The 14768-nt window shown below is 51.4% G+C and overlaps 1 protein-coding gene across 1 annotated transcript in view; it reads right to left on the reverse strand.

Annotated features, from left to right (window-relative positions):
• Window positions 1-14768, reverse strand: part of LOC124035365 (centrosomal protein of 89 kDa-like) — a 223430-nt gene that overhangs the window by 1015 nt on the left and 207647 nt on the right. Inside the window, 1 exon segment of the mRNA XM_046348827.1 lies at window positions 6795-6964. Within this exon segment, the coding sequence (XP_046204783.1) occupies window positions 6795-6964 (170 nt within the window).

Consider the following 14768-nt stretch of genomic DNA (forward strand, 5'->3'; position numbering starts at 1 on the left):
CAGGCCTTACGTCTCAGCACCAAAGTGGACCCAGGAACCAGACATTATGTATCAGCACCACAGGGAGAGAGAGGGAGAAGAGAGGGAGAGGAGAGAGGGAGAGAGAAGGAGAGGGGAGAGAGGGAGAGGAGAGATAGGGGGAGAAAAAGAGAGAGAAGAGAGAGGGAGAGAAGAAGGGAGAGGAGAGAGAGGGAGAGAAGAAGGGAGAGGAGAGAGAGGGAGAGAAGAAGGGAGAGGAGAGAGAGGGAGAGGGAGAGAAGAAGGGAGAAGAAGGGAGAGAAGAATAAGGGATAGAGTAGTGAAGCTCTTGGAGCAGAGAAGGTAATTGCTGCTGTGGGTTGTTATTAGTGCATCCCAAATGGCATCCTTTTACATGTGGACCTTGGTCAATAGTAGTGCACTACATAGGGAATAGGGTGTATTTCCCCTTGGTCAATAGTAGTGCACTACATAGGGAATAGGGTGTATTTCCCCTTGGTCAATAGTAGTGCACTACATAGGGAATAGGGCGCATTTCCCCTTGGTCAATAGTAGTGCACTACATAGGGAATAGGGTGCATTTCCCCTTGGTCAATAGTAGTGCACTACATAGGGAATAGGGTGCATTTGCATTTCCCCTTGGTCAATAGTAGTGCACTACATAGGGAATAGGGTGCATTTCCCCTTGGTCAATAGTAGTGCACTACATAGGGAATAGGGTGCATTTCCCCTTGGTCAATAGTAGTGCACTACATAGGGAATAGGGTGCATTTCCCCTTGGTCAATAGTAGTGCACTACATAGGGAATAGGGTGCATTTCCCCTTGGTCAATAGTAGTGCACTACATAGGGAATAGGGTGCATTTCCCCTTGGTCAATAGTAGTGCACTACATAGGGAATAGGGTGCATTTCCCCTTGGTCAATAGTAGTGCACTACATAGGGAATAGGGTGCATTTCCCCTTGGTCAATAGTAGTGCACTACATAGGGAATAGGGTGCATTTCCCCTTGGTCAATAGTAGTGCACTACATAGGGAATAGGGTGCATATCCCCTTGGTCAATAGTAGTGCACTACATAGGGAATAGGGTGCATTTCCCCTTGGTCAATAGTAGTGCACTACATAGGGAATAGGGTGCATTTCCCCTTGGTCAATAGTAGTGCACTACATAGGGAATAGGGTGCATTTCCCCTTGGTCAATAGTAGTGCACTACATAGGGAATAGGGTGCATTTCCCCTTGGTCAATAGTAGTGCACTACATAGGGAATAGGGTGCATTTCCCCTTGGTCAATAGTAGTGCACTACATAGGGAATAGGGTGCATTTCCCCTTGGTCAATAGTAGTGCACTACATAGGGAATAGGGTGCATTTCCCCTTGGTCAATAGTAGTGCACTACATAGGGAATAGGGTGCATTTCCCCTTGGTCAATAGTAGTGCACTACATAGGGAATAGGGTGCATTTCCCCTTGGTCAATAGTAGTGCACTACATAGGGAATAGGTGCATTTCCCCTTGGTCAATAGTAGTGCACTACATAGGGAATAGGGTGCATTTCCCCTTGGTCAATAGTAGTGCACTACATAGGGAATAGGGTGCATTTCCCCTTGGTCAATAGTAGTGCACTACATAGGGAATAGGGTGCATTTCCCCTTGGTCAATAGTAGTGCACTACATAGGGAATAGGGTGCATTTCCCCTTGGTCAATAGTAGTGCACTACATAGGGAATAGGGTGCATTTCCCCTTGGTCAATAGTAGTGCACTACATAGGGAATAGGTGCATTTCCCCTTGGTCAATAGTAGTGCACTACATAGGGAATAGGGTGCATTTCCCCTTGGTCAATAGTAGTGCACTACATAGGGAATAGGGTGCATTTCCCCTTGGTCAATAGTAGTGCACTACATAGGGAATAGGGTGCATTTCCCCTTGGTCAATAGTAGTGCACTACATAGGGAATAGGGTGCATTTCCCCTTGGTCAATAGTAGTGCACTACATAGGGAATAGGGTGCATTTCCCCTTGGTCAATAGTAGTGCACTACATAGGGAATAGGGTGCATTTCCCCTTGGTCAATAGTAGTGCACTAAAGAAGGACTTGTCACAAATAGTGTTTTCTTGTTGCACAACCAGGAGCCTCTCCATTTCACCAGCTGCCACTGATCCAGGATGTGTGTCTCCTTCCCTCCCTGATCCCCTCCCTCCTTCTTTCCCTTTCCTCTCCCTCCTTCACTCCTTTCCCCCACTCCTTTCCCCCCCTCCGCACTCCTTCTCCTCCTCCTTTCCTCCTCTCCCTCATCCTTTCCTCCTCTCCCTCATCCTTTCCTCCTCTCCCTCATCCCTCATCCTGGGGTGAAACTCCAGGCTTTTTGAGAGTGGACTGAGCTGCTGAAAACGAGGCTGAAAAACCCCTATGCCCTTGCTGCTGTTGGTGTAACCCATTGGAATTGGTACCCTTTTGCTGGAGGAGGAATAGGAAGGCCTATTGATCCAGTCTGGCTGAGGGAGGAATAGGAAGGCCTATTGATCCAGTCTGGCTGTGAGGGAGGAATAGGAAGGCCTATTGATCCAGTCTGGCTGTGAGGGAGGAATAGGAAGGCCTATTGATCCAGTCTGGCTGTGAGGGAGGAATAGGAAGGCCTATTGATCCAGTCTGGCTGTGAGGGAGGAATAGGAAGGCCTATTGATCCAGTCTGGCTGTGAGGGAGGAATAGGAAGGCCTATTGATCCAGTCTGGCTGTGAGGGAGGAATAGGAAGGCCTATTGATCCAGTCTGGCTGAGAGGGAGGAATAGGAAGGCCTATTGATCCAGTCTGGCTGTGAGGGAGGAATAGGAAGGCCTATTGATCCAGTCTGGCTGTGAGGGAGGAATAGGAAGGCCTATTGTTAAGATCCAGTCTGGCTGTGAGGGAGGAATAGGAAGGCCTATTGATCCAGTCTGGCTGTGAGGGAGAGGGAATAGGAAGGCCTATTGATAAGATCCAGTCTGGCTGTGAGGGAGGAATAGGAAGGCCTATTGTTAAGATCCAGTCTGGCTGTGAGGGAGGAATAGGAAGGCCTATTGATCCAGTCTGGCTGAGAGGGAGGAATAGGAAGGCCTATTGATCCAGTCTGGCTGTGAGGGAGGAATAGGAAGGCCCTCCTATGTTGAACATAATAAATGGCTCTCTATCCACCGGATGTGTACCAAACTCACTAAAAGTGGCAGTAATAAAGCCTCTCTTGAAAAAGCCAAACCTTGACCCAGAAAATATAAAAAACTATCGGCCTATATCGAATCTTCCATTCCTCTCAAATATTTTAGAAAAGGCTGTTGCGCAGCAACTCACTGCCTGCCTGAAGACAAATAATGTATACGAAATGCTTCAGTCTGGTTTTAGACCCCATCATAGCACTGAGACTGCACTTGTGAAGGTGGTAAATTACATTTTAATGGCATTGGACCGAGGCTCTGCATCTGTCCTCGTGCTCCTAGACCTTAGTGCTGCTTTTGATACCATCGATCACCACATTCTTTTGGAGAGATTGGAAACCCAAATTGGTCTACACGGACATGTTCTGGCCTGGTTTAGATCTTATCTGTCGGAAAGATATCAGTTTGTCTCTGTGGATGGTTTGTCCTCTGACAAATCAACTGTAAATTTCGGTGTTCCTCAAGGTTCCGTTTTAGGACCACTATTGTTTTCACTATATATTCTACCTCTTGGGGATGTTATTCGAAAACATAATGTTAACTTTCACTGCTATGCGGATGACACACAGCTGTACATTTCAATGAAACATGGTGAAGCCCCAAAATTGCCCTCGCTAGAAGCATGTGTTTCAGACATAAGGAAGTGGATGGCTGCAAACTTTCTACTTTTAAACTCGGACAAAACAGAGATGCTTGTTTTAGGTCCCAAGAAACAAAGAGATCTTCTGTTGAATCTGACAATTAATCTTAATGGTTGTACAGTCGTCTCAAATAAAACTGTGAAGGACCTCGGCGTTACTCTGGACCCTGATCTCTCTTTTGAAGAACATATCAAGACCATTTCAAGGATAGCTTTTTTCCATCTACGTAACATTGCAAAAATCAGAAACCTTCTGTCCAAAAATGATGCAGAAAAATTCATCCATGCTTTCGTCACTTCTAGGTTAGACTACTGCAATGCTCTACTTTCCGGCTACCCGGATAAAGCACTAAATAAACTTCAGTTAGTGCTAAATACGGCTGCTTGAATCCTGACTAGAACCAAAAAATTTGATCATATTACTCCAGTGCTAGCCTCTCTACACTGGCTTCCTGTCAAAGCAAGGGCTGATTTCAAGGTTTTACTGCTAACCTACAAAGCATTACATGGGCTTGCTCCTACCTATCTCTCTGATTTGGTCCTGCCGTACATACCTACACGTATGCTACGGTCACAAGACGCAGGCCTCCTAATTGTCCCTAGAATTTCTAAGCAAACAGCTGGAGGCAGGGCTTTCTCCAATAGAGCTCCATTTTTATGGAACGGTCTGCCTACCCATGTCAGAGACGGAAACTCGGTCTCAACCTTTAAGTCTTTACTGAAGAGTCATCTCTTCAGTGGGTCATATGATTGAGTGTAGTCTGGCCCAGGAGTGGGAGGGTGAACGGAAAGGCTCTGGAGCAACGAACCGCCCTTGCTGTCTCTGCCTGGCCGGTTCCCCTCTTTCCACTGGGATTCTCTGCCTCTAACCCTATTACAGGGGCTGAGTCACTGGCTTACTGGGGCTCTCTCATGCCGTCCCTGGAAGGGGTGCGTCACCTGAGTGGGTTGATTCACTGATGTGGTCATCCTGTCTGGGTTGGCGCCCCCCCCCCCTTGGGTTGTGCCATGGCGGAGATATTTGTGGGCTATACTCAGCCTTGTCTCAGGATGGTAAGTTGGTGGTTGAAGATATCCCTCTAGTGGTGTGGGGGCTGTGCTTTGGCAAAGTGGGTGGGGTTATATCCTTCCTGTTTGGCCCTGTCCGGGGGGTGTCCTCGGATGGGGCCACAGTGTCTCCTGACCCCTCCTGTCTCAGCCTCCAGCATTTATGCTGCAGTAGTTTGTGTCGGGGGGCTTGGGTCAGTTTGTTATATCTGGAGTACTTCTCCTGTCCTATTTGGTGTCCTGTGTGAATCTAAGTGTGCGTTCTCTAATTCTCTCCTTCTTTCTTTCTCTCTCTCAGAGGACCTGAGCCCAAGGACCATGCCCCAGGACTACCTGACATGATGACTCCTTGCTGTCCCCAGTCCACCTGGCCGTGCTGCTGCTCCAGTTTCAACTGTTCTGCCTGTGATTATTATTATTGGACTATGCTGGTCATTTATGAACATTTGAACATCTTGGCCATGTTCTGTTATAATCTCCACCCGGCACAGCCAGAAGAGGACTGGCCACCCCTCATAGCCTTGTTCCTAAATAGGTTTCTTCCTAGGTTTTGGCCATTTTCTATCTTGGGAGTTTTTCCTAGCTTGTTCCTAAATAGGTTTCTTCCTGACCGTTTTCCTAGCCACCGTGCTTCTACACCTGCATTGCTTGCTGTTTGGGGTTTTAGGCTGGGTTTCTGTACAGCCCTTTGAGATATCAGCTGATGTACGAAGGGCTATATAAATACATTTGATTTGATTTGATTTGATGGACAGGCAGACAGCTTGACCGACTTGATAGACGGACAAACAATCACAGACAGACAGGGCAACTTCATCTCAGGGAGAAATTGATCAAGACAAAACGACATTCACAATATGATTGAATGCTCTCAGAATTGCCCAAATATACTGTTAGAATAGCATGAACTAAAGGAGAGAGAGAGATACAGAGAAAGAGAGAGAAAGGGGATGAAAAGTGGAGAGAGAGAGAGAGAGAAGAGAGAGAGAGAGAGAGAGAGAGAGAGAGAGAGAGAGAGAGAGAGAGAGAGAGAGAGAGAGAGAGAGAGAGAGAGAGAGAGAGAGAGAGAGAGAGAGAGAGAGAGAGAGAGAGAGAGAGAGAGAGAGAGAGAGAGAGAGAGAGAGAGAGAGAGAGAGAGAGAGAGAGAGAGAGAGAGAGAGAGAGAGCAGAGAGAGAGAGAGAGAGAGAGAAAGAAAGAGAATTGAGAGACATCAGAGAAAGAGAGAGAAAGGAGAGGGAGAGCAGCATTAAGAGAACAAAGAAAGACAATTGAGGACATCAGAGAGAGAAGAGAACAGAGAGAACAGCATTAAGAGAGCAACAGCGAGAGAACAGCATTAAGAGAACAACAGAGAGAGAGAGAGACACAGAGAGGGAGAGTGACTGTGAGAGACAGAGAAAGAGAGAGCGTAACACCTAGAGAGAGAGAGAACAACAGAGAGAGACACAGAGAGGGAGAGTGACAGAGAAAGAGAGAGCATAACACCTAGAGAGAGAGAGAACAACAGAGAGAGACACAGAGAGAGAGACAGAGAAACAGTCTGCAGCTGTTCTGTCTTGCCCAGGCAGAAGTGCTTGCTGACTCCTCCTCCTCCCCACCCTGCGTTCCCTCCGGGGGCCTGTCATTGGTTTGCGTTGCTAGTGACTCGGCTGCCTGCCTGCTCACTACTCCTGCCTGTGTGTGACTCGGCTACTGTCTCTCTGCCTGCCTGTTTCCCTGGCTGAGTAGCTGCCTGGTTCTCTGACTGTCTGCCTGTTTCCCTGGCTGAGTAGCTGCCTGGCTGGCTGCCTGGTTCTCTGACTGTCTGCCTGTTTCCCTGGCTGAGTAGCTGCCTGGCTGGCTGCCTGGTTCTCTGACTGTCTGCCTGTTTCCCTGGCTGAGTAGCTGCCTGGCTGGCTGCCTGGTTCTGTGACTGTCTGCCTGTTTCCCTGGCTGGTACCTTTTCTGCTGCAGCACTCCGTCCAGGTCGTGCTGTTTGTCTCGTAGAAGCCTCTGGAGGTGCTGTATTTCTGTCTGGTAGGAGGCTGCCCTCCCTGCAAAGTCCTCCTCCTGCTCCACCAGCCTCTGGCCCAGAACCCCCAGGCTGCAGGCTGCCTGCTTCTTGTACACCTGGAGGGGGAGAAGAGGAGACAGTCAGACCGCTGCCTGCTCCTGGAGAGAGAGAGAGAGAGAGAGAGAGAGAGAGAGAGAGAGAGAGAGAGAGGGAGAGGAGGAGAGAGACGCTTAGACGGCTGGAGGGGGAGGAGGAGAGAGTCAGACCGCTGCCTGCTCCTGGAGGGAAAAGAGAGGGAGGAGACGGTTAGACTGCCGGCTCCCTGTGAGAGAGAGGAGACCCTGTCAGGGGGATGGCTCCACCACAGAACGGACATTTAGCACCACCACTACTACCAGCACCTTGAGGAGCATAGGATAACTCAGGCTATTAAGTACTCAGACACTGGACCACTGGAGTACCCAGACACTGGAACACTGGAGTACTCAGACACTGGACCACTGGAGTACCCAGACACTGGACCACTGGAGTACCCAGACACTGGACCACTGGAGTACCCAGACACTGGACCACTGGAGTACCCAGACACTGGACCACTGGAGTACCCAGACACTGGACCACTGGAGTACCCACAGACACTGGACCACTGGAGTACCCAGACACTGGACCACTGGAGTACCCAGACACTGGACCACTGGAGTACCCAGACACTGGACCTACTGCAGGGAAGGTAAGGATTTGGGGAAGGGAGAGAGAGGGGTACTTGTTTTAACTTCTAATGTGTTAGGTAGTGTGTTTGTCTCAGTATGTGTGTTAGTGTGTCTGTGTGTGAGAGCACTGTCCAGCAGCCCAGCCAGGCATTCATTAACTTCATCCACTGTCCCCAGCCAGCCATTCATTAACTTCATCCACTGTCCTCAGCCCAGCCAGACATTCATAAACTTTATCCACTGTCCCCAGCCCAGCCAGGCATTCATAAAATGTATCCACTGTCCCACAGCCCAGCCAGGCATTCATAAACTTCATCCACTGTCCCACAGCCAAACCGGGCATTCATAAACTTCATCCACTGTCCAGCAGCCCACCTCAGGTACAAATCAACTTTATCCACTGTCCCCCAACAAAGTCAGGCATTTACAAACTTCATCCACTGTCCCACAGCCCAGCCAGGCATTCATAAACTTCATCCACTGTCCCCAGCCAGCCATTCATTAACTTCATCCACTGTCCTCAGCCCAGCCAGACATTCATAAACTTTATCCACTGTCCCCAGCCCAGCCAGTCATTCATAAAATGTATCCACTGTCCCACAGCCCAGCCAGGCATTCATAAACTTCATCCACTGTCCCACAGCCAAACCGGGCATTCATAAACTTCATCCACTGTCCAGCAGCCCACCTCAGGTACAAATCAACTTTATCCACTGTCCCCCAACAAAGTCAGGCATTTACAAACTTCATCCACTGTCCCACAGCCCAGCCAGGCATTCATAAACTTCATCCACTGTCCAGCAGCCCACCTCAGGTACAAATCAACTTTATCCACTGTCCCCCAACAAAGTCAGGCATTTACAAACTTCATCCACTGTCCCACAGCCCAGCCAGGCATTTATAAACTTCATCCACTGTCCCACAGCCCAGCCAGGCATTTATAAACTTAATCCACTGTCCAGCAGCCCAGCCAGGCATTCATAAACTTCATCCACTGTCCCCAGCCCAGCCAGGCATTCATAAACTTCATCCACTGTCCCACAGCCCAGCCAGGCATTTATAAACTTCATCCACTGTCCCACAGCCCAGCCAGGCATTCATAAACATTATCCACTGTCCCCCAGCCCAGCCAGGCATTTATAAACTTCATCCACTGTCCAGCAGCCCAGCCAGGCATTCATAAACTTCATCCACTGTCCCCCAGCCCAGCCAGGCATTTATAAACTTCATCCACTGTCCCCCAGACGGGGGTGAGTGAAGCAGGGCTGAGTGAAGCAGGGCTGAGTGAAGCAGGGCTGAGCGTCAGACAGTGTGGGAACAGCAGCAGTAGCAGCAGTGATGTGATTATGTGCTACAAGACCATGGTGCTTGCCTACGGAGCTGTGAGGGGAACGGCACCTCAGTACCTCCAGGCTCTGATCAGGCCCTACACCCAAACAAGGGCACTGCGTTCATCCACCTCTGGCCTGCTCGCCTCCCTACCACTGAGGAAGTACAGCTCCCGCTCAGCCCAGTCAAAACTGTTCGCTGCTCTGGCCCCCAATGGTGGAACAAACTCCCTCACGACGCCAGGACAGCGGAGTCAATCACCACCTTCCGGAGACACCTGAAACCCCACCTCTTTAAGGAATACCTAGGATAGGATAAGTAATCCCTCTCACCCCCCTTTAAGATTTAGATGCACTATTGTAAAGTGACTGTTCCACTGGATGTCATAAGGTGAATGCACCAATTTGTAAGTCGCTCTGGATAAGAGCGTCTGCTAAATGACTTAAATGTAAATGTACTACGTTTTTTTTAACAGAAATCCCGGTTGGAAGATTCCTCGTAATCAGAAGGTAATGAGCAGGAAACAAGGAATCCTCCCACCTGCATTTAGGGATAACAGAGACATGTTGGGGGAAGTTGCATGTTGGCAAAACCTATTGGTGTGTTACTATGGTTACTTGACTACATAGCCAGGGAAATGTCTGAAACAGTAAACCATGCACAGGGTGTTTCCCCTACTGCTACTTAGGGGGATTGAAAGCAAAGGTTTCTCTCCATCTCTCTCCCTCCTTCTCTCTCTCTCTCCAAGTGACAACAGCTCATTAGCACAGAGAGACAGCCACCGCTCCCTCCCTTTAGGGTGTCAGTCGGTCCTCAGAGAGACAGCCACCTCTAGGGTGTCAGTCGGTCCTCTTCCTCCCTCTAGGGTGTCAGTCGGTCCTCTTCCTCAGAGAGACAGCCACCTCTAGGGTGTCAGTCGGTCCTCTTCCACAGAGAGACAGCCACCTCTAGGGTGTCAGTCGGTCCTCTTCCACAGAGAGACAGCCACCTCTAGGGTGTCAGTCGGTCCTCTTCCACAGAGAGACAGCCACCTCCAGGGTGTCAGTCGGTCCTCAGAGAGACAACCACCGCTCCCTCTCTCTAGGGTGTCAGTCGGTCCTCTTCCACAGAGAGACAGCCACCTCTAGGGTGTCAGTCGGTCCTCAGAGAGACAACCATCGCTCCCTCTCTCTAGGGTGTCAGTCGGTCCTCTTCCACAGAGAGACAGCCACCTCTAGGGTGTCAGTCGGTCCTCTTCCACAGAGAGACAGCCACCTCCAGGGTGTCAGTCGGTCCTCTCCCTCCCTCTAGGGTGTCAGTCGGTCCTCTTCCACAGAGAGACAGCCACCTCTAGGGTGTCAGTCGGTCCTCTTCCAGAGAAACAGCCACCTCTAGGGTGTCAGTCGGTCCTCTTCCTCCCTCTAGGGTGTCAGTCGGTCCTCTTCCACAGAGAGACAGCCACCTCTAGGGTGTCAGTCGGTCCTCTTCCTCCCTCTAGGGTGTCAGTCGGTCCTCAGAGAGACAGCCACCGCTTCCTCCCTCTAGGGTGTCAGTCGGTCCTCTTCCTCCCTCTAGGGTGTCAGTCGGTCCTCTTCCTCCCTCTAGGGTGTCAGTCGGTCCTCTTCCTCCGTCTAGGGTGTCAGTCGGTCCTCTTCCTCAGAGAGACAGCCACCGCTTCCTCCTTCTAGGGTGTCAGTCGGTCCTCTTCCTCCCTCTAGGGTGTCAGTCGGTCCTCTTCCACAGAGAGACAGCCACCTCTAGGGTATCAGTCGGTCCTCTTCCACAGAGAGACAGGCACCTCTAAGGTGTCAGTCGGTCCTCTTCCACAGAGAGACAGCCACCTCTAGGGTGTCAGTCGGTCCTCTTCCTCCCTTTAGGGTGTCAGTCGGTCCTCTTCCACAGAGAGACAGCCACCTCTAGGGTGTCAGTCGGTCCTCTTCCACAGAGAGACAGCCACCTCTAGGGTGTCAGTCGGTCCTCTTCCACAGAGAGACAGCCACCTCTAGGGTGTCAGTCGGTCCTCTTCCACAGAGAGACAGCCACCTCTAGGGTGTCAGTCGGTCCTCTGCCTCCCTCTAGGGTGTCAGTCGGTCCTCTTCCACAGACAGACAGCCACCGCTCCCTCCCTCTAGGGTGTCAGTCGGTCCTCTTCCTCAGAGAGACAGCCACCTCTAGGGTGTCAGTCGGTCCTCTTCCACAGAGAGACAGCCACCTCTAGGGTGTCAGTCGGTCCTCTGCCTCCCTCTAGGGTGTCAGTCGGTCCTCTTCCACAGACAGACAGCCACCGCTCCCTCCCTCTAGGGTGTCAGTCGGTCCTCTTCCTCAGAGAGACAGCCACCTCTAGGGTGTCAGTCGGTCCTCTTCCTCAGAGAGACAGCCACCTCTAGGGTGTCAGTCGGTCCTCTTCCTCAGAGAGACAGCCACCTCTAGGGTGTCAGTCGGTCCTCTTCCACAGAGAGACAGCCACCTCTAGGGTGTCAGTCGGTCCTCTTCCACAGAGAGACAGCAGAGGAGAGAGCAGAGCTGCTGCTGTGCAAATCAACAATTAACCTTTCAGCCAGGAAGCAGAGGGACGGGGCAGTAAAAAGACCCGGTCTATTAAAACACATTGGAGGCCCCTCACCCTTCGATGTTGTCTAAATGTACTGCTCATATGATAAAATAGGTCCTAGCAGACATTATCCTTTAGGGTGTCAGTCGGTCCTCTTCCACAGAGAGACCGCCACCTCTAGGGTGTCAGTCGGTCCTCTTCCTCCCTCTAGGGTGTCAGTCGGTCCTCTTCCTCCCTCTAGGGTGTCAGTCGGTCCTCTTCCTCCGTCTAGGGTGTCAGTCGGTCCTCTTCCTCCCTCTAGGGTGTCAGTCGGTCCTCTTCCTCCCTCTAGGGTGTCAGTCGGTCCTCTTCCTCCGTCTAGGGTGTCAGTCGGTCCTCTTCCTCCCTCTAGGGTGTCAGTCGGTCCTCTTCCTCCCTCTAGGGTGTCAGTCGGTCCTCTTCCACAGAGAGACAGCCACCTCTAGGGTATCAGTCGGTCCTCTTCCACAGAGAGACAGCCACCTCTAGGGTGTCAGTCGGTCCTCTTCCACAGAGAGACAGCCACCTCTAGGGTGTCAGTCGGTCCTCTTTCTCCCTTTAGGGTGTCAGTCGGTCCTCTTCCACAGAGAGACAGCCACCTCTAGGGTGTCAGTCGGTCCTCTTCCACAGAGAGACAGCCACCTCTAGGGTGTCAGTCGGTCCTCTGCCTCCCTCTAGGGTGTCAGTCGGTCCTCTTCCACAGACAGACAGCCACCGCTCCCTCCCTCTAGGGTGTCAGTCGGTCCTCTTCCTCAGAGAGACAGCCACCTCTAGGGTGTCAGTCGGTCCTCTTCCTCAGAGAGACAGCCACCTCTAGGGTGTCAGTCGGTCCTCTTCCACAGAGAGACAACCACCTCTAGGGTGTCAGTCGGTCCTCTTCCTCAGAGAGACAGCCACCTCTAGGGTGTCAGTCGGTCCTCTTCCACAGAGAGACAGCCACCTCTAGGGTGTCAGTCGGTCCTCTGCCTCCCTCTAGGGTGTCAGTCGGTCCTCTTCCACAGACAGACAGCCACCGCTCCCTCCCTCTAGGGTGTCAGTCGGTCCTCTTCCTCAGAGAGACAGCCACCTCTAGGGTGTCAGTCGGTCCTCTTCCTCAGAGAGACAGCCACCTCTAGGGTGTCAGTCGGTCCTCTTCCACAGAGAGACAGCCACCTCTAGGGTGTCAGTCGGTCCTCTTCCACAGAGAGACAGCAGAGGAGAGAGCAGAGCTGCTGCTGTGCAAATCAACAATTAACCTTTCAGCCAGGAAGCAGAGGGACGGGGCAGTAAAAAGACCCGGTCTATTAAAACACATTGGAGGCCCCTCACCCTTCGATGTTGTCTGAATGTACTGCTCATATGATAAAATAGGTCCTAGCAGACATTATCCTTTAGGGTGTCAGTCGGTCCTCTTCCACAGAGAGACCGCCACCTCTAGGGTGTCAGTCGGTCCTCTTCCTCCCTCTAGGGTGTCAGTCGGTCCTCTTCCTCCCTCTAGGGTGTCAGTCGGTCCTCTTCCTCCGTCTAGGGTGTCAGTCGGTCCTCTTCCTCCCTCCAGGGTGTCAGTCGGTCCTCTTCCTCCCTCTAGGGTGTCAGTCGGTCCTCTTCCTCCCTCTAGGGTGTCAGTCGGTCCTCTTCCACAGAGAGACAGCCACCTCTAGGGTGTCAGTCGGTCCTCTTCCACAGAGAGACAGCCACCTCTAGGGTGTCAGTCGGTCCTCTTCCACAGAGAGACAGCCACCTCTAGGGTGTCAGTCGGTCCTCTGCCTCCCTTTAGGGTGTCAGTCGGTCCTCTTCCACAGACAGACAGCCACCGCTCCCTCCCTCTAGGGTGTCAGTCGGTCCTCTTCCACAGAGAGACAGCCACCTCTAGGGTGTCAGTCGGTCCTCTTCCACAGAGAGACAGCCACCTCTAGGGTGTCAGTCGGTCCTCTTCCACAGAGAGACAGCCACCTCTAGGGTGTCAGTCGGTCCTCTTCCACAGAGAGACAGCAGAGGAGAGAGCAGAGCTGCTGCTGTGCAAATCAACAATTAACCTTTCAGCCAGGAAGCAGAGGGGCGGGGCAGTAAAAAGACCCGGTCTATTAAAACACATTGGAGGCCCCTCACCCTTCGATGTTGTCTGAATGTACTGCTCATATGATAAAATAGGTCCTAGCAGACATTATCCTTTACGATCAGACCGGATTATTTTTTCAACTCCTATAAATAATCTTCAATAATAACAGTATTACCTCCAATGTTCTACTGCCTGCTATGCGATCTCTCTTCCTCAACACACAATCTCTCATCCACCTCTCCCCCCTTCTCCCTCATTCATCTCTTTCCCTCTAACCCCTCTTCTCTCTCTCCATCTCTCTCCCTCTATCCCCTCTTCTCCATCTCCATCTCTCACATTCCCTTCATCTCTTTCCCTCTAACCCCTCTTCTCTCTCTCCATCTCTCTCCCTCTATCCCCTCTTCTCCATCTCCATCTCTCACATCCCTTTCATCTCTCTCCCTCTAACCCCTCTTCTCTCTCTCTCCATCTCTCTCCCTCTAACCCCTCTTCTCTCTCTCTCCATCTCTCTCCCTCTATCCCCTCTTCTCTCTCTCCATCTCTCACATCCCTTTCATCTCTCTCCCTCTAACCCCTCTTTTCTCTCTCCCTCTAACCCATCTTCTCTCTCTCCATCTCTCCCATCCCCTTATCCCTCCTTCATCTCTCTCCCTCTAACCCCTCTTCTCTCTCTCCCTCTCTCTCCCTCTAACCCCTCTTTTCTCTCTCCCTCTAACCCCTCTTCTCTCTCCATCTCTCCCATCCCCTTATCCCTCCTTCATCTCTCTCCCTCTAACCCCTCTTCTCTCTCTCCATCTCTCCCATCCCCTTATCCCTCCTTCATCTCTCTCCCTCTAACCCCTCTTCTCTCTCTCCATCTCTCCCATCCCCTTATCCCTCCTTCATCTCTCTCCCTCTAACCCCTCTTCTCTCTCTCCATCTCTCCCATCCCCTTATCCCTCCTTCATCTCTCTCCCTCTAACCCCTCTTCTCTCTCTCCATCTCTCCCATCCCCTTATCCCTCCTTCATCTCTCTCCCTCTAACCCCTCTTCTCTCTCCATCTCTCCCATCCCCTTATCCCTCCTTCATCTCTCTCCCTCTAACCCCTCTTCTCTCTCCATCTCTCCCATCCCCTTATCCCTCCTTCATCTCTCTCCCTCTAACCCCTCTTCTCTCTCTCCATCTCTCCCATCCCCTTATCCCTCCTTCATCTCTCTCCCTCTAACCCCTCTTCTCTCTCCATCTCTCCCATCCCCTTATCCCTCCTTCATCTCTCTCGCTCTAACCCCTCTTCTCTCTCTCCATCTCTCCCATC

This window comes from Oncorhynchus gorbuscha, linkage group LG05 (assembly GCF_021184085.1).
Source record: "Oncorhynchus gorbuscha isolate QuinsamMale2020 ecotype Even-year linkage group LG05, OgorEven_v1.0, whole genome shotgun sequence".
Lineage (NCBI taxonomy): Eukaryota > Metazoa > Chordata > Actinopteri > Salmoniformes > Salmonidae > Oncorhynchus > Oncorhynchus gorbuscha.